Below are 27,512 nucleotides of genomic sequence, written 5' to 3' on the forward strand. Positions count from 1 at the left end.
AATAAATGAGCAAAGTTGACAAATTGCATCTGCTTTTTACTTGTATCTACTCTATGGGTCAATATCGTACACTCATATAATTGTCAAATTATTAGAAATCAATGGCTTCAATATGTGAAGGGGAAAATATTGTTAACATAAAATAATATCTAATTCCTTTAATGCAAATAGGTTGAGTACTAAGCCACTACAGTGGAACTTAATGGTGGCTACACAAAATATTGACACTTTGGGCCCAATTTGGACATTTACACTTAGTGGTGTACTCACTTTTGTTGCCAGCAGTTCAGGCATTAATGGCTGTGTGTTGTTATTTTGAGGGGACAGCAAATTTACACTGTTACACAAGCTGTACACTCACTATTTTATGTTGTAGCAAAGTGTCATTTCTTCAGTGTTGTCACATGAAAAGATATAATCAAATATTTACACAAATGTGAGGGGTGTACTCACTTTTGTGAGATACTGTATTTCTCATGGATTCATAGGGGTGCCAATAATTGTCACTCGACCTCATACTAACATACGGACTAAGTATAGAAAATATTATCATTTTTCCGCAGTCTGAAGTTGTCTCAGGCCATTATCTTATCTCGTTCATAATACGTATTGATCATAATATTTCCACCTCGACTCGCTACCGCGTAAAACGTACCTACACATCAGCTACTGCACCGAGCTTCATAAATAACCTCCCAGAGACATCAATTATATTTGGATCACCGTCAGATCACATAGAACTCGATCAGGCGACTGAAATCTTGGAGTCAACACTCCGCTACACGCTAAATAGAGTGGCTCCACTCAAAAGGAAAATAATTAGAGAAAAAAAATTAGCACCCTGGTATAACGATCAAACGCGAACCTTAAAACAGACAACTCGACAATTAAAACGTAAATGGCGTCAAACCAAACTGGTGATATTTCAAACAGCATGGAAGGAGAGCCTCCTGAAATATAGGAAATCTCTTGGCGATGCTAGAAAAATCTATTTCTCCACCTTAATAGGAGACAACAAAAATAATTCTAGATTCCTTTTCAACACAGTAGCAAAATTAACTAGGAATAAAACCACTACAGAAAGAAACACTCAATCATCACATAGCAGTGAAGATTTCATGAAATTTTTCATTGATAAGGTTGAAAATATTAGACGTGAAATACAGGCCATTAAATTAAAACCGGACAGTACTGTAACAAACCCATTACATGACAATGTAGCAATATCAGATCAATGTTTAGAGTGTTTTGCTCCGCTTAGAGAGACCGAACTAGCTACATTAATCTCTTCAGCCAATTCATCAACTTGCATACTAGATCCCGTACCTACATGTTTGTTTAAACAGATTGGTCCAGGAGTAATTGAACCACTTCTAAATATAATCAATTCTTCCCTAAGCACTGGCTATGTACCTAAATCACTTAAATTAGCAGTTATTAAACCCTTGATTAAAAAACCTGATCTTGACCCGTCTCAATTGTCCAACTATAGACCAATATCAAATCTCCCCTTCATCTCTAAGATTTTAGAAAAGGTTGTAGCAAAGCAGTTATGCTCGTACTTAGATAGGAATAACATTCATGAAATGTATCAGTCAGGATTTAGACCTCATCATAGCACAGAGACAGCGTTAGTTAAAGTAGTAAATGACCTTCTACTGACTTACGATCAGGGTTGTGTCTCGCTGCTTGTGTTACTCGACCTTAGTGCAGCTTTCGATACTATAGATCACACTATTCTCCTTGATAGATTAGAAAATGTTGTTGGTATTAAGGGAACAGTCCTCTCCTGGCTCAGGTCTTATCTGACCGATCGTTATCAGTTCGTAGATGTAAATGGTGAATTCTCCATGCGTACTGAGGCTACTTTTGGAGTTCCGCAGGGTTCTGTTTTAGGCCCACTGCTTTTTACTTTATATATGCTACCCCTAGGTCAAATTATTCGTAAACATGGAATTAGCTTCCACTGTTATGCTGATGATACACAGCTGTATGTTTCAGCGAAGCCAAAGGACAGACAGAAGCTTAGTAAAGTTGAGGAATGTGTAAAGGACATTAGACATTGGATGTTAACTAACTTCCTTCTACTTAATTCTGATAAAACAGAAATACTTTTATTAGGCCCACGTGTAGCTAGAAGTAATCTTTCTGATCACATGGTTACTCTGGATGGTCTTTCTGTTTCGTCATGTGCAGCAGTTAAAGACCTTGGATTGATTATTGACTCCAGCCTATCATTTGAAGCTCATGTAGATAATATTACTAGGATAGCTTTCTTTCATCTCAGAAATATTTCGAAAATAAGAAATATATTGTCACTACATGATGCGGAAATACTAGTTCATGCATTTGTCACCTCTAGACTAGATTACTGTAATGCCATACTGTCTAGATGTTCCAGTAGGAATATAAATAAGCTCAAATTAGTCCAGAATGCAGCTGCTAGAGTCCTAACTAGAACTAGAAGATACGACCATATCACACCGATATTATCAATACTGCATTGGCTCCCAATAAAATCTCACATTGATTATAAAATACTTTTATTAACCTATAAAGCACATGGTCTCGCGCCACAATATCTAAGCGAACTTTTGGTTTTATATGATCCGCCACGCCTACTTAGATCAAAAGATGCAGACTATCTGACGGTACCTCGAATAGTGAAGGTTACAGCAGGGGGGAGAGCTTTCTCTTATAGAGCCCCACAGTTATGGAACAGTCTTCCTATTAGTGTTCGGGACTCAGACACAGTCTCAGTGTTTAAGTCTAAGCTTAAAACGTATTTGTTTACTCAAGCCTACCCTGACTAGATTCTGTTCTACTACTTCGCAGTCATAATTATCTTTTTTCTCCCTCTCTCCTTTCGGCGAGCCCAACACGAATTTATGGAGATACTAGAGATCCAGATCCTTTCTGCCTCTGGATGGAGCTCAAATCTTCTCTAATTCCAGACTGCTGGGACTACGGCTGCTCCTAACGCCATACAGACTTCATATAAATCCATAATGAACTTTTTCACACTAACTGTTTTCACCCAGATGAGGATGGGTTCCTTCTGAGTCGGGTTCCTCTCAAGGTTTCTTCCTCTTAAAACATCTTAGGGAGTTTTTCCTTGCCACCGTCGCCACTCAGTGGCTTGCTCAGTTGGGATAAATTAATATCTGTATACCGTGTTGATATTTCTGTAAAGCTGCTTTGAGACAATGTCTATTGTAAAAAGCGCTATACAAATAAAATAATAATAAAAAAAATTGTTGTGCACCCATGTAACATTTTTTTAAATAAACCTGTTTGCAATTGTTTATCCATGAGAGCAGAGTATTTTTGTGAATTTTTTGAACAAAAGGTTTTGTTCTTTGCTCATATTTACCAAGGGTGCCAATATTAGTAGAGGACACTGTACATGTTGTCACTCTCGGGTGGAAACCTCATATGACAAACTGTTACTTTTCAGGGGAAAAAAAACCTGTATGTTGTGCAGTGAACTGTTACAGTTGGAAGTGTGGCTGTACATAAAAAAAAATGTTTAAATGACATTAATGTTAGATTAAAAAAGCCTTTACAGACTTGGTGTTTACTGATGAAAGAAAACGCTGTATTTATTCAAAGCAACCCGTTCTTTATGTACCTTCAAGATCACTGTTTATGTTCAGCTCTGCTGTGTGGCACATCAATCCTTCAACATGTAGGTGGGGTGGAGTTATGAGGCTTTACCAAAAGTTTTAGAGATTGAGATTTAGTCACAAACACTTTTTAATACTTTTCATTGGTTAAATATTTGTGAAACCCACGGATAAATGTAAAGGGTGACCAATAGCATTGTTTTATAAAGAACTTAAAGAAGGAAAAATGACCCAGTCTGGAGATTCTAGGTTTCCATGTGACAGTGACATTATACAGATGGGTGAGAAATTAAAGGGAAAATTAACAGTACCTTAATAAACAGTGTTAAGCCACCATGTGTTCCCAGGACAGCTTCAATGTGCCTTGGCATTGATTCTAGAAGTCTCTGGAATTGTACTGCTGAAATGGTACACTATTGTTCCAAAAGATCATCATTTGCTGTCTTGATAATGATGACGACATCACATAGACATAACACATTGGTCTAAAATCTCCCATAGATGTTCAACTGGGTTGAGATCAGGTTAGGCCATGACATATCCTTCACATCATTAACCGTTCATTGACCCCTTGTGCCCTATGGATGGTGCATTTGTAACGATGGTCTGTTTGTAACAGGATAGAAATGCTTCATCATAGGAAAAAAGGTGATCATTCAAAACCACTTTATATTGATGTACAGTGACCATTTCCTTTAAAGGGATAAGTGGACCCAAACCATGCCAGAAAAATGCCCTCACCCCTAACTCCTTTCTTAAGGGTGGTCCTTTAATTTGCCACCTATCTGTACAACAATTATGAAAAACATGGCTTCATTTTTATTCAATAGATATTTATAAATTAATGTGTAAAACTAAATCCAGTGACTGTCCTAAACATCTGGGGACCTTATGCAAAACTTTATGAAGGTGCCCCTGTCACTGTGCCCATATAATAATTTTATTTATTTATTTATTTTTACAAATCGCACAAGATCTGGTCTGTTAGTCACCAGTTCATGTGTGTGTGCATAATGTGTGTGCATGTAAGTATGAGTTGACAGCAAGTTGATTGACAGCAGTGGTTCTTGAGGCACAGTTGTTCAAAATAAGGAGATCTACAATTTGATGTAAAGAATTTGTGTTTGTGGGAAACATCACATGATATAAAATCCACACACAAAACAAAATGTGATGGTGCCTCCCAGTGACCGTTTGGGTTCAAATTCAGCACAGACCTCTGGGGTCAAGAGTCTAACCGCTCCACTGAGTTTTGTTACGATTGGCCTCTCTAAACCTTGTCTAATCACTGATTATATTAATCTATCATGAATAGATTTATTTATTATAAATATAGAAATTTGCCCCGCTGCTTTGCTTACAGGTGCAGAGAGAACCATGTGTTTGAAATTCAGCTTGGACCTCGTACACAAATTGCTGAAGTCTGATACGCTACAGGTTTGTTACCACAGGAATAAGATGCTTTATAAAATAAATCTATATATGTATGAGTTTTTATTTTAATTCTTTTATAGATGAATCTTTAGTTGTTTTGTTTATAAACAAATTTTACAATGATGTCTTTCCTTCCCATCGCTATTGACCAAACTGTTTTTCCACTTATCTTGGTTAAGCCTTAAAGTCATGTCATTTCCATGAATACAGGTTTGTCTTAGTTTTATTCTGCACTTTAATATAACTGGTCACTGCTTTGTTTTTTCTTTTGCAGTCCTGTTGCATTTACAGAGAGGCTCTTTTGTTGACTATTACAAAAATATTAGGCATCATTTTATATTTTCTATGCAGTGTATATATTTAATACAGCATAAATGACTCTACTAACTTTATGATCTATTGAATGCACTTGTTTATGGATTTGTTTCGTGTGTGTGTGTGTGTGTGTGTGTGTGTGTGTGTGTGTAGGAGGAGCTACAGACGAGGGGAGAGAGCTTCACCTCGAAGCTGCAGTATCAGCGGTCAGCCACAGAGAACGTGTTCATGACTTTTCAGCTGGACTGCCCCGAGCGGCTGAAGCTCACGGGACTGCCCGGCCGTCTCATCGTGTCTCTGTTCGAGCACAGCTCAGTGGTGGAGCACGTGAAGAGTCCTGCTGGACAGACCTCCCCTGGTGAGAGTAAATCTGACCATGCAGACCCTAAGCACCAATACTCAAGCAATCACGCACCATTTTGATTGCAACTTGAATATTTATTAAGATGTACAATAGCCTCTTTTTTAATGGTTATACTCATGAAAGTGTGGACTCATGAAAGGTTAGGGTTGATGTACTGATGTTGCTGATCATTTAGAATCATGATGGGCCTAAATGTCAGCAAGCGAGGTACGGTTCTGGAAAGTCTGGAGAATGTACGGAATTTTTTTTCATGGTGTAGATCAAGATGTGAATTTTTTGCTGTCAAACTCGGAGCACTGAAGCTTTACATTTCCTTATTGTCTGTTCAAATGCAGCCTCCGTAAGTAATGTAAGAATCAAATAATTGCTCAAGCCAAAAAAAAAAAGTTTCCTATTTCATTGAGAACCATGCAGCCCTTGGTAGAGCTCGACTGCGTCCCTTGCAGGAGTGGCTGAGAACTGCCCGATGTCATTATGCAGCACGAGAGTGACCTCTAGAGGAGAAATAAAAACTCATTCTTGTTATTTGAAGTGTTTTTTAATTAATTTTGGACATCTCTATTTTTATTTGTTATTTGGAGTGTGAAGGGAAATTCTCTTATCATGTACTCTTATATTATGAACTGCTATCAAATACCTATGATGAATGTATTCGTTTAATTACCTTGTATTCATTTAATAACCTCTTTAAATAAGCTGATCAACTGCTATCCTTGGTTATATTATGTATTTCCATGTCAACATGACACAGGACATATTTTGTATTATGACTATGTGCTGTGTGTTTTGTTTAAATCTGTCTGACACCTGGACCAGTAGAAACGCACTGCTTCTTATCAATGTGTATAAATACTTTTGTTTTGCATGAAATAAACCAGAAGTCTCTGTGAACATTCATGTGTGTGTGTGTGTGTGTGTGTGTGTGTGTGTGTGTGTGTGTGTGTGTGTGTGTGTGTGTTTGTTCATTTGGACTCTCCAGGTCTGAACTCTGCGGTAAACCACACTTTCTAGCTCATAGCAGCACAGAACTAAAAGTTAATAGAAGTAATGGTAGAACAATCTGATAGGGCTGATGGAGATCTGAAGACATAAATATGAGATTCCTGAGACACTTGGAAATCTAACAGAGTGCTACATTAAATTAATGTTTATTAATAGTTAATATATTATATTTCATTTTAAAATGTGCAGTACATTTTCATGGTCCTTCAGTACTTTATTTTTGTAATAAAGTTCAGGAATATTTTACTTCGAGTGTTTTCATTCAGTATCAGTTTAAAACTTCTGCCCGACTTGGTTACTTGTATCAGTAAAATCCACTATCGGTCGACCCCTAGCCCTAGGGTGTATAACAAAAGGCTGCTTTAAACAGTTTTTAACAACAGCATTTACTCATCACATCTTTTCTGTGCCACTTTTGTTTGCCTGACCAGAAATGCACGCAGTGGCTAAAGAGATTGCACCCATTAACGGTGCTGACCTTCTCAATATCAGTAATATCGTTCTAGAGAAATGGCTTTGCACACCAGGGCAGACAAATGGCAAGGTAAGAGGTTTTCAAACACACGCAGGAAAACTGGCTGAAAACTGAGGAATAATTCTCAAAGCATCTTATCAAACAAAGCAACTAAATTTAAATTTAAAACCCCCATAAAGGCACAGATTATTGCGCGATTATTAGTACCAGTGTTTGTCACTACAGGACCTCCAGTACCAGGACTCTGTGACTGATCTTACTGAGGATCCTGATCTCATGAGGTGAACTAAAAACTCCTCCATTATACTTCACAGGTCTTTTTCCCATCAGAGAAAAGTGTTTTCTATGCACATTTCTTTTCTTCTGTTTTACAGAGTGGTGTATTTGCTGCAGATGCACTCCATGGATATGAGGCACGTCTGCTCAGTCCCATCCTGAGTGCAAAGACAAAGGTAAATTATATAGCTGTTTCTTCAGCATGTATATGATTTCTTCCCTTTTTATACAGTATTAGTATAATTTAAAGGGCCAGTGGGTAAAATCAAAGCTCTAAAGTTTACATGTACAGTAACACTGTAATTATTATTTATAACTCCTTCACCCTACCTTCCCTCCAAGCCCATATACATGTATACCTGCCTCCTACAATTTCTGATGGACAGCAGTTTATCGTCATGTTCATTTGCAACAAACCTTTCATTTACTGGATGAATGAACGTCAGCATTCATTCATACGCCTCGTCCCATATGAGGAAAGTATATCTGGAAAACTAAGCATTACTTATCAGACTTGACACATTATACTGGTGTGTAAAACCTAACACTAACTTTTTTTTAAAGAAAAACAAAGTACACAATGATTTATTACATTAATACTGAATAACGTTATCTGTATATAGTTACACTTCATATAATTTATGTTTGGGCTGCAGCGACTAGTCTGAATAATCAGGACACTTCCTGTAGAAGTCCCTGTAGAAGTTATTACAATAAAAACGATAATGTTTAGAATGAGCACATTAGTCTGTCTTTTTTTGTTGTTGTTGTTCTTTTCTCAGCTGTTGGGAAGATCCGGTCTCAGACTGACATTTGAACACCGCAGCTGTGCGCTGCTCTGCGTCATTCACCTTGTAGACACCTTGTTATTTTATAATCAATATTTGTCTCTACTGTATGTGTGTATGCTGCGCGTCTAGTAGCAGATTTGTGTTTGAAGTACGAGGTTCTACGCTATCAAGCGATAAGATTTTATTTTGAAAAACACTGGATACTGGTAATATGTGTACAGCAAACAGACTTTTATTTATATCTGCAGAAATATGACCTAAAACATCATCAGATTTTCACACAAGTCCTAAAAGTAGATAAAGAGAACCCAGTTAAACAAATGAGACAAAAAGATTGTACTTGGTCATTTATTTATAAAGGAAAATGATCCAATATTACAAATCTGATAGTGGCAAAAGTATGTGAACATCTAGGATTAGCAGTTAATCTTAAAGTGAAATTAGAGTCAGGTGTCTTCAATCAATGGGATGACGAAGAACAGGGATCTGTAAGAGTCTGATCTTCACAACATATTTGTGGAAGTGTATCATGGCATGAACAAAGGAGATTTCTGAGGACCTCAGAAAAAGGGTTGTTAATGTTGATCAGTCTGGAAAAGGTTACAAAACCATCTCTAAAGAGTCTGGACTCCACCAATACACAGACAGTTAGTTTGTGTACAAACGGAGGAAATTCATGACCATTGTTACCCTCCCCTGCAGTAGGGTCCAATAAAGATCTCCCCAAAATTGAAGATATGTAATAGACTGCTAGGTCACAAAGGAACCCAGGGTAATTTCTAAGCAGCTAAAGTCCCTCTCACATTGGCTAATATTCATGAGTCTACCATCAGGAGAACACTGAACATCAATGGTGTACATGGCAGGATTGCAAGGAGAAAGCCACTGGTCTCAAAAAGAACAGTGCTGACCTTCCGCAGCATGCTAAAAATCATGTGGACAAAACAGAAGGATGTTGGAAAAATGTTTTGTGGATGGATGAGACAAAAATAGAATTTTTGGTTTAAATAAGAAGCGTTATGATTGGAGAAAGGAAAACACTGAATTCCAGCACAAGAACCCCACCCCATCTGTGAAACATGCTGGTGGTAGTATCATGGTTTGGGCCTGTTTTGCTGCATCTGGACCAGGACGGCGATTTCTAAAGGGAAATATCAGGATATCTGTCTGTGAACTGAATCTCAAGAGAAAATGGGTCACCCTGAGCACACATGTCATTCCAAAGAATGATTAAAGAAGAATAAAGTTAATGTTCTGGAATGGCCAAGTCAAAGTCCTGACCTTAATACAGTAGAAATGTTGTGGAAGAACCTGAAGCAAGCAGTTCATGTGAGGAAACCCACCAACATCCCAGAGTTGAAGCTGTTCTGGACTGACAAACGGGATAAAAATCCACCAAGTCGATGTGCAGGACTGATCAACAGTTACCCCAAACGTTTATCTGCAGTTATTACTGCACAATGAGATCACACCGCTTACTGAAAGCACAGGTGCACATACTTTTACCCCTCACAGATATGTAATACTGGATCATTTTTCTCAATAAATAACTGAGCAAGTATAATATTAATATATATTATTATTGTTATATATTATTATAATATACCAGAGCTTGATGCAGAGCGAGAACTTTCGGCCCCTCATGAAGCATTTGGTGTTAAAGGATCGTTCTGATCAGGTGGAGGAGATGGTTAACTACCTGAACAATCAGATCAGGCAAGTTGTTCCTAAATATCACAGTTTTCACACTGACCTCACAGTTTTTAAGTTAGACTTTGTTCCAGACTGTTATAGCTCATTTAAAAGCAATTAATCACACTACTTTTTGAGAAACAGGATATTTTATGAGATTTTGATTGTGATTTTATTCACAAAAAAACTTGCTTTATAAATGTCTCAGATTTGACATCATGCATCTCTGAAATTACAACAGTCAGTAGAATATCAATAACATTCTATTTCATGATAATAATAAAACATTAATTCACATCAGTTTCATTTCTATAAATCACTTCTAACAATAAACATTGCTAGAAAGCAGCTTTACAGAAATCCAGAGAGGGCAAGAGTGTGAGGGGGCGTGCGAAGGAGAGAGAGTGAGAGAACCCTTGGAGAGAGAGAGAGAGAGAGAGATAGAGAGAGTGAGAGAGAGAGATAGAGTGAGAGAGAGAGAGAGAGAACCCTAGGTGAGGGAGAGAAAACCTTTGGAGAGAGAGAGAGAGAGAGAGAGAGAGAGATAGAATCCTAGGTGAGACGGAGAGAGAGAGATGTATGTTTATACAGATAAACATTACCTTTCCAGCTTTTTGGTGAGAAAAGTTATTAAACTTGTCCACTTTAAGTAACCTTTTAAAACATTTAGCTGTTTTACACCAGAAATAAATTCTGAACTGATGACCGCTGCTATAAGTTTTGACACCATGACATTTTAAATGAAATGCTAATTATGTTCTTTACTTAGTGTGGCCTACGTAGGTTTTATTACAGATATTATTTTATTACAAAAAGTGTCATATGATATTTTATATCATTACACTACACACTCTAAATAACACTTTTTTTTCCTGCTAGAGAATTAAGGATGAAGATTTCTAACGTTATATTTGTAACAAGAATAAATATTTGATCCAAAGAGAGGTGTAGAAAGGAACTATTTCTCACTGTTCTGTAAGAATCATGACCACATGTCTTGAAATTATTTATTGCTACGGATTAAATTTAGATTATTTCCAGGGTAGAGCAGTTTCCCAGGAGGTTAAACTAGTGTTTTATAGAAATTTGGGTTCTTCTTTACCAGTTCAATAGTTTAATCTTTTTAACTGACTATACTTTGATTCATGACTATGTTTTTTGTATATGCCCTAATAAACATGCTGATCTCATGCGATTGTGTCCTGTCTCTTCACCTCTAAATGACACATTTTACACACACACACACACACACACACACACACACACACACACACACACACACACACACACACACACACACACACACACACACACACACACACACACACACACACACACACACACACACACACGAGAGAGAACAGCTTGTTCATATAAGAAAACGAAAATAAGCACAGACCCTCTGCAGACTTCCGCTAAACCGACTCCCCACCTGCTACAGTAATGAACAGTATTACATACTTGACATACCTGGAATACCTGAGCTAATGGGACGATACTGTACAACCTATTCATCCCAATCACTAGTTGTGACTCATTGTGAATTTTCATGACCTTCTGTTGATTTCAAATTTTAAATGAAAAAACATCAGAAAAAATGGTCAGACTTTTTGACCCCACTGTATATGTTTATGTAGAACATTTGGACAAGTGCACATTTTTAATCTTGATGCCTCTGAACTTAAGTTCACAGCAACTCTTTCAACACTGTCAAATACAACATTCATTCTAAATTGCGCAGTTTTGCTAATAAATTAAAACAATTTATGAATCAAAATAGGGTTGAAAGCTTAAAAAGAATTAAAGCCCCACACCTGAGAATAATAAATAATCTGCTTCATACAAACTCTAATTATTTTTTATTGTTTTGAGAACATAATTTCAGAGCAGATCAAATTAAAACTAAGGCATCTAAGGGAGGTCAAGAAATGTGGAATGTGGAAGCACATGTGACACTACTTTAATCCGCCCAACAAAAAAGCATCATTCTAGTGTTAACCAGCAAATTATACCTGCAATAACATGAAAATAGAACCCTTTATGTACAGTAATTATATATACACTATTTTTTTTATGGCTGTAGGACAACTGCTGCAGTGTCATCGCTCCATTATTAGAAAGATATTACCTCTCGCCAGTGTATGGCCTGGAATTTCACTATTGGCTTCATCGGAAACCTAGTGCAGGTCCTAGGCTATATATTTTGCCTCCCTGCTTGGAAGTCCACAAACTTGTACCTGTTTAACCTGTCTGTGTCTCTTCTCATCTACCTGTGTACTTTACCTGAGCTGTCCTATAACTACGCTTACAACCAGAAGAAATTCAGTACTTCACTATGCATGGTCAATCGCTACATCCTCCATGTGAACTTGTACTCTAGCATCCTTTTCATGATGCCTGTAAGTGTGGACCGGTTCTTGTTGCATGTCACCCACAGCGAGAACACATCCTGTTGACACTCAAGGCCTCATTGTGCATCACCATACTGAACTGGATCTTGGTAAATGCTCAAATTGCTCCCCTCATAGACTTCATTACTCAGGACTTGGAGGAAAATGGCTGGACAGTGTGTTGTGATTTTGCAAGTGTCAGAGTGGCCAGAGTTATTCTGATTTACAGCATAGTGCTCAAAATAACTGGATATGTGATGCCCCTGGTGGGTTTGTTTCTATCATCACAAAGCATGGTTTCTGTTCTCATGAAAAGAGAGGAAATGCATGTGACATCCTTCCAAAGGCCAGTAAGAATCGTGGGACTGTGGCAATCATGTTTCTGGTGCTCTACACACCCATCCATATAATGAGGATTGTGCGCATTGCCTCTCGGCTTCCTGAATTAAATTTGTCACCGTGCATCGTAGACTACATCGATTCGGTTTTCGCAGTGACACGGCTAATTGCATAGGCTCAGTGTCATCTTCCCAGTATTTTACTTCCTCATGACAGACAGCTTTAAGGAAGCACTGCAAGACAAGTGGAGGCAGCTTAAAAGGATGCTAACGGTTGCACTACAAGCAAGTATGACCTATTAAGCAAAGACAGCATTGATAACAATTGCCTTGCTTTGAAATCTGACTGTTGTGAATATTTATTCACAGTTGGCTGGCAAATTAAATCAAAAGCCGATATAAAGTGTCTTAGTAGAACATTGCCAAAAACATTTTCAGTACACCTTGGTGTTTTAAGTATTAAAATGTAAATCATATGCTATAATCTTCACAGTAATCAAATCGCAATGCAACTGCCAGTGTTAGACACTGCCTGCTACTATCATCAAAACAAATGAAGTAAATCTCTTCTATAAGAATAATGCTTCAGTACAGTTCTAGAGACTTGTAAAATCTACACCAAGGTGTACTGAAAATGTTTTTGGCAACCGGGTACTCCCATTTCCTTCCCCAGTTCAAAGACACGCATGGTAGGCTGATTGGCGTGTCTAAAGTGTCTGTAGTGTATAAATGGGTGTGTGAATGTGCCCTGCGATGGACTGGCACCCTGTCCAGGGTGTACTCTGGCTTGTGCCCGATGCTCCCTGGGATAGGCTCCAGGTTCCCCCGCGCCCTGAAAAGGAGTAAGCAGGGGAAGATGGATGGAATTCCTATTTTAAAATTAAAATAGACATGTACTGTAGAGTTATTTGCAGACATCTTCCTGTAGGTGGAGCTATTGTCTCAGCAGTAAAGTATTATTATTTAATCTTGTGTTCAATTCCCCTTACTCGCCCTACTAGGCCAAAACCAGTGTGCACTTGCAGCATGAGGAGACGAGTGTGTAGTAGTGTGTTGTTTTTTTTTAAACTACTATATTTTCTATAGTTGCTATCTAAAATGACCTTTAATACAGAGGAGGTGGACTATGGGGAGGTGCAATACCAGTACCCTGATACTAACATAACATAGAGGTTCTCTTTTTTTTTGGTGTACAGACAATGCTAATGTTTCCTCTTCGTTACTTGACAAAGTTATTATTTTAGCTGTCGAACACAGTATACTGGAGTTGGAATGAAAGAATGAATATGGATATTATTTTATTTCCACTCCAATATACTGTGGTAAAAAAAATATATTTTTAAAAACTATAACTTTGCCAATTTCCAAATATTTATGAACCTGACTGTATCTGCTGGGTCTGCAAAAATAATGTAATTAATAAAATAAAAATAAAATAAAAAACAGCTTGGATGGTCATTGTGCATGTTTTTTCTAGTCCAGCCAACTTTTCTGATTTTTATGGAATTAATGAATGAATTTTTATTATTAATATTTTCATGTTTTTTTCATACATCTTGCAATGTGCTTTTGGACACATTATTGATGGAACCTGGAGCCACTGGGTGTTTCAGGTCTTTAATCCTAAGACTCCCTGGACCTGGCCTATGTCCAAATTGCTGATAACCCTCCAGAGCCTTCTTGAAGCTCTCTCAGCAGCCTCTGTGGTGTTCCTGATAGTTCTTTTCATTTGTTGTCCTGTGATGTTAAGATGCTTTAAGGTGTGGTAGAGAGACAGGCTGGAAAAGCCTCTCCAGCACACAACGGGATCCTCATAATAACAACAATAATAACAATAACAACAACTATCATATGCATGGAGTTTGCATGCTCTCCCCATGCTTCGGGGGTTTCCTTCAGGTGATCTGGTTTCCTCCCCAATTCAAAGACATGTGTTGTAGGATGATTGGCATTTCCAAATGATCCGTAGTGTGTGAGTGTGTGTGAGTGTGTGTGCAATTGTGCCCTGCAACAGGTTGGCACCCTATCCAGGGCTGTCCCCTGTCTTGTGCCCCAAGTCCCTTGGGATAGGCTCCACGCTCCCCCACGACCCTGTGTAGGATACGCAGTACAGAAAATGGATGGCTGGATGGATGGATGTCCCAAATCAATGTCACTGCTACAGCAAAATCATAGAACTTTGGGGTAATTAAACTTATGGCAGAAAATTCTACTGAGCTTCGTGCCACTGCAACATTATTTTTTTTTAAACTTATGGCTCAATACTAAACCTACCAAAAGTTTCTCACTCCCATTTTCTGTCTGCCAGATCATTTAATAAATAAGCTAAAAATCTACAACAGAAACAGAAAGCAAAGTTAAAACCAATAATTTATTTTCAAAGGTTATGTAAACATCTCAAAATATACTGTACCTCTGTTAAACATTTCACAATAATCAGTAGGAATAAGTGGAACTAAATCTTATACAAACTGTACATGAACATGGTCAGAAAGATTCCAACAGGAATTTGAAATGTGAACCTTCGATTAAAACTGGAGTACGTGAGTGAGGGGTGCGCTGCTGTTACCTGTACTCCAGCAGTGTAGTGAGTGTGGTTTGTTTGAAATGGTTTGAGTTTTGGATAGATCAAGCTAAATAAAACACTTAATACACATGGGTAATAATGTCTGTTTTTATATTATTTAAGTTTTTACGCGAAACATAATCCAAAATGATGTACAATTAAAGGTTAGTATAATTATCCTACACTGAACAAGTTAAGTGATATATGTGCACACATACTAATCATGGGTCCAAATATTGCTAAATTTAGCTGAATTATAAAAGCCATTAGTCGTACTGAATGAAGAGTCGTTTGGGAGTTTATTGCTGAGCCAAATGAACTGACTCACTGAAAAGAGCTGGAATAACCATAAATAATTTGTGTATCTTTGATTCCTGTATGTGTCTATAAATCTTTATGTGCCCTGATGTTCCCATGCCAACTGGTCACTTGCGTCACGATTGCAATGAACTCAAAGCAAAAAATAAATAAATAAACAATAATAATAATAATGTAACTGCTGTTTTCTAAGTTGAGAAGTGTAAGCGTGAGTTCTTTTGGCATGAGGTATTTGTGTTGCACAATGATGAATAATTTGCTGTATATTTCTCTTTAAACATTGCCTATGTCCAGTGATGAATAATTAGTAAGATTTGATGGTAATATTAGTCTACACTTATTTTCAAACTTTTTGTAACACATTTTCTGTCTATTCCAGATGTGTTGAGTCCTTCACATTAGAATATGAATAGTTAATGTTGAATTAGGATTTGCATGGATTACATGTGTCTGGATCGGACAGTGTTGCATGTTACGTGGTGGTTTCTTTTGCTGTTGATGTGACCTGTTGTGCTGATGTGGGTCTCACTGCAGTGACATGTTTATTAGTTTAGTTCAGTTACAGTCTCTTTGCAGCAGTGTAGTTTGAGTGACTTGTTTCTTTACTGAACCGTAGACTGTTGAATAGAATAAAGTAATGTGTGAATATACAAATATATATTATATACGGTGTGCTATGGATATGTAATACAATGTATACGAAACACAAGTCTCAATATTTAAATAAGACAGTGCAATGGTCACAAACACGAGGAATGGAGCGTATACTGCACAATCTGTGAGTGAATTGAAAGTCTTTATACTGTGGCTGTGATTGTGTTGTGCATTTAATGCAGGTGTGTGATCTGGGATTTGCAGTACATGGCAGAGATGTTTGTGGCCCGCAGTGCAGGATGGGAAATGTAGTTTGTGACATGAGTAGACTTAACACCAACTTAATATGATCAAATACAGTTTAAATGAAATGGATACATTTATAATGGAACTTTTTTACGCCTTTCACAATGGCGCTCAGTGAAGGAAACAAATTTTGTATTAAATTGAAACCAAGCTCATAGTTGATAAATTTTGTTAGACTAGTTAAATACACATACGCATTACTCCTGATTAGAGATATGTACAGAAAGTGAAGAAAGTTTAAATGTCATGTATGAAGGGTCTGAGTGATATTTTGAGTGTGGTACAGTTGTAAGTTAATAAGGGACAAAGGGGGTGCATGCACGTCTACCCTTTAAACTAAACACTATTGTTGTACACAGTAAAAACAAATTCAATAGGATGTTTTGAATAAAAATTAGTGGGATAAAAGAGACTAGAGAACTGTAAATACATGTCTAGATCTCAACCTCATTTACTCTATTTTTTTAGTTCTGTATTATTGGGATTATCACTCGTTAGCACAGATGGGATATTAACAGGTTAGATTAATGTACATCACAAATAGTCTTAGACTAAAGGATTTAGTTTTTTCATTCACCAGAAGGATATTAAGAAAGGAATTCAGGAAGGGAGAAGAATGAATCTTTGCCATTTGGGGTTGTATTTTTTTAAGACAACAGACTAGAACTCTGACAGATTAACTAAACATGAGAGTAGAAGACCCCTTTATGAGAGGGGGTATTCCAACGAATGATATTTGATTAGAGAAGTACATTACACGGAGATGAGAAAACTGAAGGGATGGGAGATTAAATCAAGTATTACAAGAAAAGCAAGGAATTAGCCATCACCTGTGGAAAGAGCCATTTTATTTCTCTCTTTATTTATTTAACCTTTATTTAACCCGAATAGCCTCTCTGAGATTACTTCAGTAATTTTTAAATGATTTAATAGACCAACATTATTTAATCTCTGCAGCAATATTTCATGATCCACTGTGTCAAGCCTTTGATAAAACAATAAACAGGGAAGTGCAGTAATCACCTTTATCTAGAGATTACACAATATTGTAAAATAGTAAACTAATATATTTATCTTTCATATCAATTCTGTATTTTATTCTTCATATACACATTACAAAAAATTAGTACAAATCTAATCAGCCCCTTTGATCTATGCCAAATATCTTAGTTCTGAAAATCTTTTCAGCTTGCTTTAGGTAGAGTTTCAATTTTCAGTCTCAGTCGGACCTGGACAGAGTGCACCTTCTCCTGAACTCTTGTCCCCGACAGCAGAGCCACTTATTGGCAACTAAATCAAAGATTAAAAGAAATATTTACAAAAGATTTATGAAGTTGCTTGGATATCAGTGAGCACTGATTTTGTTTCCAATTTTCAGTAAAATTGAGTACATTAATAAAAATAACCAAATACGCCAAGCATTTTCTGCAGAGGTGCTTACTGGAAATTTACCCCACGTACTGCCCACAAAAACTGGGCATTCAGCATGCAAAGTTCTGGTATCCGCTTCTCCACTCTTTAGTAGGTTGAACCAAATCACTGCCGAACCCTGTAGAATAAGTGAAGTGAGTGCCATGTGCCTCATGATCATATTCAAATGTAGAAATGATTACTAGGTTCACTAACACTTTTTGGTGGAAGTGCAACACCAATATCAGGAAACACAGCTTCAAAATCATCTGCCTCATCTGAGACAGAACAGTCAATTTTTGAATGATATTGATATAATGAGGAACAGTATGGGTGTAACGTAGAATACTCTGAATGTCATGCATTACACGGTGGTGTAGTGACATTGGAGGCAGAGCAGAGAGACAGAGTGGTGAGGCCATGAGCTGTAATGGTATCTTCTGCAGAGCAGAGGAGTAGGGGATGTCCTCAGTGGAACCACGCAGTGGAGTAATGACTTCAGCTGAGTAAGGAAGCAGAGCAACCAAAGTGGAGCAGGGAGGGTGGGAGATGATTTTACCTAGGTTGTGAGCCCCCTCCTCAAAGAATTTCCTGAGGGGACACCTGGCAAGCCATTTGAGTGGCTCTGACCCAACTTCCCTTCCCCAGTAGCTCCCACATCAGGCAATTTTTCTCCACTCTACAAAGGTATGACAAAGAGTGGCCTCAAAGTCTGGGTTTAAGCATCCGGCCTGGCAAGTGCAGGCAATCCCAGTTAATCAGCCTGGAATATTCTGGGTAACTGAGTTCCCCCACAGGGCAACTCTTGCTGTGCACTGCTGCTGTCTTCTGCTGACTGTGTGGGGTGTAGCACAGCCTCTTACACCTCACTTGTGCCTTAATACGTCTTAAAATGCTACAAGCAACATAGAATTAAAACAAATGCTTCATTTCTCCATATGTGCCATGATATGGCAATGACAATTCCATGGATGCAGCATTCCCTTTTAGCGAAACACAACACGAGTTTTAATGCATTAAAAAGCTTTTTTGCTGGAAAGAAACAGAATGGTAATGGGTAGCTGATTGGCCTACAGTGAGTGACACATCATGTGTAAGTGAGTTCTTAAAAGAGCCGGACACTGCCAGTACCAGCAGTGTGATCCTGACTCCAGGACAGGAGTCAAAATGGTAAAGGCACAGGTGTACAATAGCATTCCAAATAGTGTCCCCAGTGATACCCGTTGCTCACAGAAACCCCACACAGGCCAGTGTCTATACTATTTCCCAAAGCGCCAGCTCAGCCTAAAACATCTCTTTAAGTGCCTGATGAATGTGAAGGTGTCATGGTTGGACTAAAGTCGGAACAAACTGAACCAGTGGACAGAGAGCATCACAGCGCATGCACTCATTTAAAAAAAAAACAGACATGGAAAAGCATTTAAGTACATTGGTAGTTGGGCTATAATGCAGAAGAGTGACACGGCACTACACACAGCCAGCTGCTATTACTGGGACAACACCACTGATGAACTCTGCATGGTCAGATGGGAGAACTATGCAATAATAATAATAATAATTATAAATTTTATTTGTTGCCACCTTTCATAACACTCAAGGATACCTTACAAGAAAGACAACATACAGATATAGGTGCAAGCAGTGATTCGGGATCCAAGCACAAACTGCTTGTGTACAGTTATACGATTGACCATGTCTCTTTTCAAATATAATACAAGTCTTTAAGTGTCTCTACATGGAAGTGTTATTCTATATATATATTACAATATACAAATAATATTGTCTTCATTTTAATTGGATAGCAATGCATTGTCATGTCTAGCAACTTAACAAATATGTTTTCAGTATTTAGGATATATAAAAATGAAGGTATTTTGAAGATCACGATTTCTTTTGCAAACGGATTAGGCTTAGATGGTTTTAGACTTTATTAAATTTATGAAACTATAATGAATTGTATGCATAGTGGACCAATTGAGTTATTTATACAGAGATTTTAAACTATGAGACCTGAAAGGATTTGTGATCATGTGGCTCCCTCTGGTGGACAACATTAGTGTTATGGCCTTCTCTCATTCTCATTGATATAAATGGCTGATATTTTAAAAATTGTTGTTGGCGCTCAGAGCATCAAAAATCCATGAAACATGACATGCATACTCACAATGTCTTGTTGTCCATGTATACCACAATTTGTGAAGTTTGAATATTGTGTTTAGAAGGCCAATTAGTCATTATGGGCCACACCCAGAATCAGCCTGTATCTCATTTATCTTTGATAAATGAAGTGTGGGAAGAGTTTTACTTTTAAGCAACTTGCACCAGTTTCCCCAACCCCTTACAGTTTGTGGAGAATTTTGGATACAGACAGAAGTTTGTGCTCGTGCATCACTGTCGTGCTTCCCTGCTCCACAAACCCCAGTTTGTAAAGTTTTATCTTCTCCGTGGTTTAATATAAAATGCGCCCCTGCCTTAGAGGACTTGGAGGTTGCACACTTTCTTCCTGTCACTTGATGATTACTCCTCCGTCTGATGTCTGATGGTGACTGAAGTCCTTTTGGGAATAAAAGGTAACGTTGACGTAAACAGTAAACTGAAGAAAGTCATTGTCGGTGACTCTGGGTATCTGCTAAAGCTAGCGGCATTGCATTACATGCGTATGATGTCATGCACCACTACTGCGTTCCATTTGAGATGATATTACCTTTCTAAAATTCATACACTAGACCAGTGATTCTCAACCTTTTGTGAGCTCTGGAACCCTAGCATATTTTGAGCAATCCACAAGGACCCCCTCACTCCACAACAATTATAGTCTATATATTAAACAGTCATTTATTTATATGTTGCTTTATTTTATTAATACACATTTAAAACTGAATCAAAACATTTCAATATTTTATTTTTTACATTTTATTGTTGGTGTGACATTTAATTTGACTCTCTATTTTATCCATCAATGCAACACTTGACCTTCTCTACCACTCAGGTTATATATATATATATATATATATATATATATATATATATATATATATATATATATATATATATATATATATATATATATATATATATATATATATATAACTTTCCCAGGGACCCCCTGCAATTACACCACTGACCACTAGGGGTCCGCGGACCCCCCGGTTGCACTAGACGGTAGAGTAGTGCGTAGTGTAAGTACATGGTGTAAGTGTACAGTACTTCATTTAGGACACTACTTTAATATTTACTCTCCGAAGCGTGTTTTCAGTACAGAAGTAATGTAATGAGTAAACGCACCGTGCAGACCAACTAATCGAAAATGAGATTCGTTTCCAATGATTTTCATAATCGATTATTATCGATTAGTTGTTGCAGCTCTAAATATAATATAACATTTGCAATCACAGTGATGGAGAAAATATGGAATGCCAAGTGCAATCTTCTTTATTGATCTATTTATTTATATCCCTATTCCATTCATTTCTACTGTTTAGTCATCTGGTGGGCGTGGCTGAGTGCGCAGGCGCGTCATTCAAACCGAGCAAGATGACCGTTGAGAATCAGACAGCGCAAGACAGCTCCTTTCAGCTAAATTGAGGTACTTCTGTTGGTTGTATGAATAAAACACTTATCACAATTCTGATTAGCGTAGATTTACTACAGGTGCATTATTATTAGACACAACATCTGGACTGCTTTAGGGTTTATTTATGAAAGTGATCATGAAACAAGTGGCAGTAGTGATGACACTCATTTTGAGCCAGGTCCCTTTCCCCAAGACCAAAAGATTGCCGGACTTTTTATCTTGAAGTTTCATTTCAGAAATGGATTGAATTCATGCCTGGAACAATTCAATACAAAAACAAGTTCTCTAAAACACAAAAAAGGCAATACACAATTCTGAAGTGTAGCATCTGGAAACGTGATCATCACATTTGGGAAGAAGCGAAAAGCCCCTGCACATTTGTCTTTAAAAGAGCCAAGGTCTATCCATCAGCCACAGGGAAATTCATAGAAATCAGAGGCAACTGTGAGGAATGTCATGGCGAGCCTGAAATGAACCGCGTAATGGTGCTCAAGTGCTTAATTAAAAACTCTGACTCCCTGCACACTGGCTGTTCGAAGCCTGCGATGTCTGGTAACTTGCCTGTGTAGCGCAAGCGCTAGTAGCCCGGCATGTCCCCGCCCGCCCGCCCGCCCGACAGCCTGCCCCCCCCGCCCGCCCGACAGCCTGCCCGCTTCGCCGCCTCCACCTGCCGTCTTCGATGTGGCCTCGCTCGGCTTCTTCTCTGACTCGTTCTGCTGCACCAACACCTCGAAGCTTGCCCGGAAAGAGTAGTGGCTCTGTGTGTGAGTAACTTAACTATCTCTAGGCCTATTTTTAGTGTGTGTGTGTGTGTGTGTGTCTGGTGTTAGTGCATCCAGGTAGCCAATGTTAAGTGTACACAGCTTGGCTGACAGGCCTTAGCGATGTCCCCAAAGCTGCGGCCAACGGCAAGCAGGAGAGGAGACACGTCGAGCGCTTCCTTCACTTTATGTGGGCCAACGCGGACAGTCCCCTGGCAGCCCACCTGAAGTACATCGACAATGTCTCGAGTGTCCTTGAATGGATGAAATCATTGTGCCAGCGGTACAAGGTCACTACGGCCAGGTTATTTCTGACGCATGTTTCCAAGTTCCTCCATTAACTCGATGAGAGGCTGTCCGAGGGCCGAGTTGGTCCACGAGGCTGTCAAGTCTCCAGAGACCGCGAGCGGAGAAGAGCGAGGGAGTACTTATAGCTCCTGCACGGCAAACTGTCGGACGCTGTCCCTGCTTCGCTGGCTGATCTGAAGGCTCATCCAGCAGACCCGGACATGCTCAACCGTTGCATCGGGCTGCTGTGTGCTCACTTCTCAGCGGACACAGGACCAGAGTCCTGCAGAACCTCACGGCCGAGGAGTTTGAGAACCTCGAGAAGGCTGACGGCGGTCTCTTTCTGATCAATGTAAGTAACTTCTGTGTATTTGACTTTTATTTCCGGGGCTGCTGTGTTGTACATGGGGGTGTTTAATATTTTTCATTCATTGTCCTTTTCTCCCAGGTGAAGCAGCACAAACCTGCCTCCGCTTTTGGACTCGCTAAGCTGGCCGTCACCAAGCTGGAGCTGAAGTGGCTGAAAGCTTTCTGAGGAAGCATATGCTGGGATATGAGACTTCTGTGGGGTGGCTTTTCTTTTCTGGCACACAAGCCAGGATTTCTGCGCATGTCAAGCTTGCCCTGCGGGCACTCGTGGGAAGGGACATCACTGTGTGGGGCACCCGCACGGCTCTAGCAACCTACGTAAGCATGATTTAAAGTGTTTTTTTAACAAATTCATTCCAATGTGTTAAACGTTAAAGTGATGGAGAAATGTCTCCTCTTCACAGTGCGAACGCAATCTGTCTGACGAATGGCGCATGCTCGTGACCAAAACGATGTGCCACAGCAAGGAGCTGAGTCGTGGAGTCGTGAGCGTTTCATTAAAAAGTTTGAACTGAATTCCGCTTGTCTGAATATTTTGACATGTCCAAATGTACAGTAGCATCACTCATGGCAAGACCATACAGCCGAAATGTCCTGTCCTTTTTTTTTTTTTTTTTTTTTTTTTTTTTTTTAAAAAGTACATGGACTGAGCTCCGGGCAGTGGGTGAAGTTCGCAGGCTTTGCCCGGGGAGACAGAGTCATCCTGGGCATACACTCGTCAGCTCCAGAATGATCACCGCTGAATTTTTTCCTCGTTGATTATAATGGTTTATGCGTTCCTAGTCAGGGCAAGCTACTGTTTGTTGCACCTCTTCCATCCTCCTCCACGGTCTGAAGCCAGCTGCAGCCACCTTTTCATCACCGTCACAATCTCAGCACTTGTTGCCCTTGATGTTAATGGGTTCTTTCGGACAGCATCTAATGAACATGAGGCAAAGCAGTTGACAACTTCTGCAATTCGAAAGACGCTAAAAAGGCTATTTATACTTCTACATCAGACCTTTGCGTTGCCTGATGTGCACCTCTAAAGAAAACTGTAATAACGCGTCGTGTGTATGCAGACAACAGTTGTGATTGGTCCTTTGTGCAAACAGAGACCCTCCCCAGGATGATAAATATATCTGAAGTAATTTCATATTCACTGAGAATAAATGTAATGAAGCAGATTGCTTGTAGCTTATAATAAAAGTGCTGAGGCTTATTACACACAGACGGGTTGAACATAGGGCTGCACGATTATGGCCAAAATGATAATCCTGATTATTTTGATCAATATTGAGATCTCGATTATTTATCATGATTATTTCATTGATTTTAGGGACAACATATTTTTATTGCACTTTCACATTTAAATAAACAGACCGCTGCTTTCACCTCCATGTGCTACATTCCTGATCATTTACAAATCTTTACATCAAATTAGACTGGTCCTTAAAGTGCATCATCTTATAGAAGCAAAATATAAATAAAACTGTATCCAAAATATTGGAGAAGTAAAAATGCCATCAATCAAATGAAAATATGCATCAAACATATTTTTTTTTCTTTTTCTTTAAGAGATGGTAGCATTAATGTGCCACAATATAACACACAAGTAGGCATGAGAAAACCTGAGCTTGTGATTACTACGTTGATCAAACAAACTCCAGCAATTATTTGTTGCCATTCTTTGGGGCAGTTTGAACTAGCCATTATATGCTCAGCAACATTCTGCTGATAAGCTGAAACATAACTTGATAAACTTACAGACAGTAACTTCAGGGGTAGGGGTCTGATGAGTTCTTTGGTGTCCATGTAATGGAGTCTGTTGAGGCTGTGGTGGGTTTGGACCTTAAGGAAAATAAACTATTGTTATTCTTAGCTATATTTTCCCCTTATTACTACAACAAGGGGTTAATGTAAACAATTAATGAAAAAAAAAAACCCATACATACATATACATATATGCATATAAACACACAGTTAAGTCCATATATATTTGGACACTGACAAGTTGTGTTATTTTGGCTGCTTATCAAAACATTCAAGTTACAGTTAAATAATGAATATGGGCTTCAAGTGCAGTCCCTCATCTTTAATTCAAATGTATTCACATCCACATTGGAGGAAGGGTTTAGGAATTACAGCTCATTAATATGTAGCCCCCTCTTTTTCAAGGGACCAAAAGTAATTGGCCATTTTACTCAAAAGCTGTTTCATGGACAGGTGTGGGCTATTCCTTCACTATTTCATCAGTTAAGCACAGGGTAGCTGCAGGTATCAGCACTTACATTATTGGAAATTTCTTGACTATGATATTAAAAAGTATTAGATTTGAAGACCTGCACATCACTTCAGTCATGCTACACGATACATCAGCTATAATGGATTGTGTTCATGCATATACATCCATTCCTGGGTTTAAGTAACCTACAGCAGGGTAAACTTCTATAGAGATAGATGGGAGACCAGAGCAAATATCCTGTTTGCATTACCATTTGCTCCAACAGTGAAAGAAAAATCCAGTATTTCCTTCCCATGACTTTCCAGAAAAGGAGAAAACTAGAGAGATAAGACTTTAAGGACCTGCAGACAGCCTGTAAGCAGGTAAAAGGTCTGGAGTTGATTCCAGGTGTGGCATTCACATTTGGAAGCTGTTGTTGTGAACGCATGCGGTCAAAGGAGCTCTCAATGCAAGTGAAACAGGCCATCCTTAGGCTGTAAAAAAAGATCCATCAGAGAGATAGCAGGAACATTAGGAGTGACCAAATCAACAGTTTGGTACAATCTGAGAAAAAAAGAACACACTGGTGAGCTCTGCAGTAAAAAGGCCTGGATGTCCACGGAAGACAAAAGTGGTGGATGATCGTAGGATCCTTTCCATGGTAAAGAAAAACCCCTTCACAGCACCAGCCAAGTGAAGAGCACACTCCAGGAGGCAGGCGTATCATTATCCAAGTCTCCCATGAAGAGACGACTTCACAAGAACAAATACAGAGTTCACCACAAGGTGCAAACCATTCATAAGCCTCAAGAACAGAATGGCCGGATTAGATTTTGCCAAAAAAAACATCTAAACAAGCCAGACCAAGCATTCTTTGGGCAGATGAAACTAAGATCAAACTGTACCAGAATGATTGGAACAGCTCGTGATCCAAAGCATACCTCATCATCTGTAAAACACGGTGGAGGAAGTGTGATGGCATGGGCAGGCATGGCTTCCAATGGCACTGGGTCACTAGTATTTATTGGTGATGTGACAGAAGATAAAAGCAATCAGATGAATTCTGAAGTGTATGTGAATATATTGTCTGCTCAGATTCAGCCAAATTCAGTGAAGTTAATTGGACGGCGCTTCACTTTACACATGGACAATGACTCAAAACATACTGCAAAAGCAACCCAGGAGTTTTTTTAAAACAATGAAGTGGAATATTCTGCAATGGACAAGTCAGTCACCTGATCTCAACCCGGTCGAGCATGCATTTCACATGCTGAAGACAAAATTCAAGGCAGAAAGAACCATGAACATACAACACCTGAAGACAGCTGCAGTAAAGGCCTAGCAAAGCATCACAAAGGAGGAAACCCAGCATTTGGTGATGTCTGTGGGTTCCAGACTTCAAGCAGTCATTGCCTGCAAAGTATTCTTGACAAAGTATTAAAAATGAACATTTTATTTATGATTATCATATTATGGTTCATCTGTCCAATTTCATTTGAGCCCCTTAAATAAGGGAACTGTGTATAAAACTGGTTGCAATTCCTAAACGTGTCATATTATATTTTTGTTCAACCTCTTGAATTAAAGCTGAAAGTCTGCAGTTCAATTGCATCTCAGTTGTTTCATTTCAAATCCATTGTGGTGGCATACAGAGCCAAACGTATGCAAATAGTGTCACCGTCCAAATATTTGCTAGTTTTGGCCTACACCAACTTACTGGCCCTGACTTCAGGTGGCTGTAGAGCTCTTTGCACGGAAAGGTGTTTCTTGGAACCCAGATCTTGAAGGCTCTTGTGGAGCTGGTGAGGTAAAAAAAAATTTGAATGCTAATTTATTTGTGATAAAATAGTTTTTAAAATAAATGTGTATTGCAATTTTTCTAAAAATTGTTTTTCAGGTTAGGGCACCCGAGCCAGTTGTTAAGGTTTTTAGGACATGATCTGTATCATTTGTTCCAAATCCATGTTCGTGTCACATGTCTTAGATGTACGACCAATCAGTTTGCCTTGTAGCTTTTAAACACAACTATACACCAGCATGCATCAAAGTCTCGTTCAGCTGCATTTGTGAAATCCGTAGCCCAGCGACCCAAACATGCAACTACATTCCTTTACAACTATTCTATACATTGTTCCCGGTCAACAATCACAAACTATAGAAAATCAAAAGAGTTCACAAATTTTCAAGCACCACACACACTGCTGACAAACTGAGACATACTTACTGACAATAACTTCAGGAGTAGGGGTCAGAGGAGTCCTTTGGCATCCGTGTAATAGAGTCTGTTGAGGCTGTTGTGGGTATGGACGTTAAAATATCACATCAAATACATTAAATATCACACTAATTTTGACAATATGAATTTTCCAAATCTTTTGAATCAATCCTAACATTGATGGACAGCTTCTATTGCCCAGCGT

The 27,512-nt window shown here is 38.7% G+C and overlaps 2 protein-coding genes, 2 long non-coding RNA genes and 1 pseudogene across 4 annotated transcripts; 4 read left to right on the top strand and 1 right to left on the bottom strand.

The window, feature by feature from the left end:
* Positions 1-4,709: 4,709 nt before the first annotated feature.
* LOC128630620 (kinetochore-associated protein 1-like) lies at positions 4,710-6,630 on the top strand. Its single transcript, XM_053679026.1, has 2 exons — positions 4,710-5,063; positions 5,529-6,630. Exons 1-2 carry the CDS (start codon positions 5,004-5,006, stop codon positions 5,796-5,798), a joined length of 330 nt encoding a protein of 109 aa, XP_053535001.1. The 5' UTR covers positions 4,710-5,003; the 3' UTR covers positions 5,799-6,630.
* Positions 6,631-7,118: 488 nt separating this feature from the next.
* Positions 7,119-8,024, top strand: LOC128630621 (kinetochore-associated protein 1-like). Its single transcript, XM_053679027.1, has 3 exons — positions 7,119-7,285; positions 7,442-7,497; positions 7,591-8,024. Exons 1-3 carry the CDS (start codon positions 7,175-7,177, stop codon positions 7,652-7,654), a joined length of 231 nt encoding a protein of 76 aa, XP_053535002.1. The 5' UTR covers positions 7,119-7,174; the 3' UTR covers positions 7,655-8,024.
* A 1,874-nt stretch (positions 8,025-9,898) lies between these two features.
* Positions 9,899-13,006, top strand: LOC128630652 (succinate receptor 1-like; annotated as a pseudogene).
* A 9,789-nt stretch (positions 13,007-22,795) lies between these two features.
* LOC128630635 (uncharacterized) lies at positions 22,796-23,381 on the top strand. The gene is made up of 3 exons (XR_008394910.1): positions 22,796-22,872; positions 22,969-23,207; positions 23,294-23,381. It is a non-coding gene; the product is annotated as an uncharacterized LOC128630635 (long non-coding RNA).
* Positions 23,382-23,503: 122 nt separating this feature from the next.
* On the bottom strand, positions 23,504-27,134 carry LOC128630636 (uncharacterized). The gene is made up of 3 exons (XR_008394911.1): positions 26,810-27,134; positions 24,636-24,719; positions 23,504-23,807 (listed from the first exon to the last, which is right to left on the bottom strand). It is a non-coding gene; the product is annotated as an uncharacterized LOC128630636 (long non-coding RNA).
* Between the last annotated feature and the right edge of the window lie 378 nt (positions 27,135-27,512).

This window comes from Ictalurus punctatus, unplaced genomic scaffold (assembly GCF_001660625.3).
Source record: "Ictalurus punctatus breed USDA103 unplaced genomic scaffold, Coco_2.0 Super-Scaffold_100058, whole genome shotgun sequence".
Classification (NCBI taxonomy): domain Eukaryota; kingdom Metazoa; phylum Chordata; class Actinopteri; order Siluriformes; family Ictaluridae; genus Ictalurus; species Ictalurus punctatus.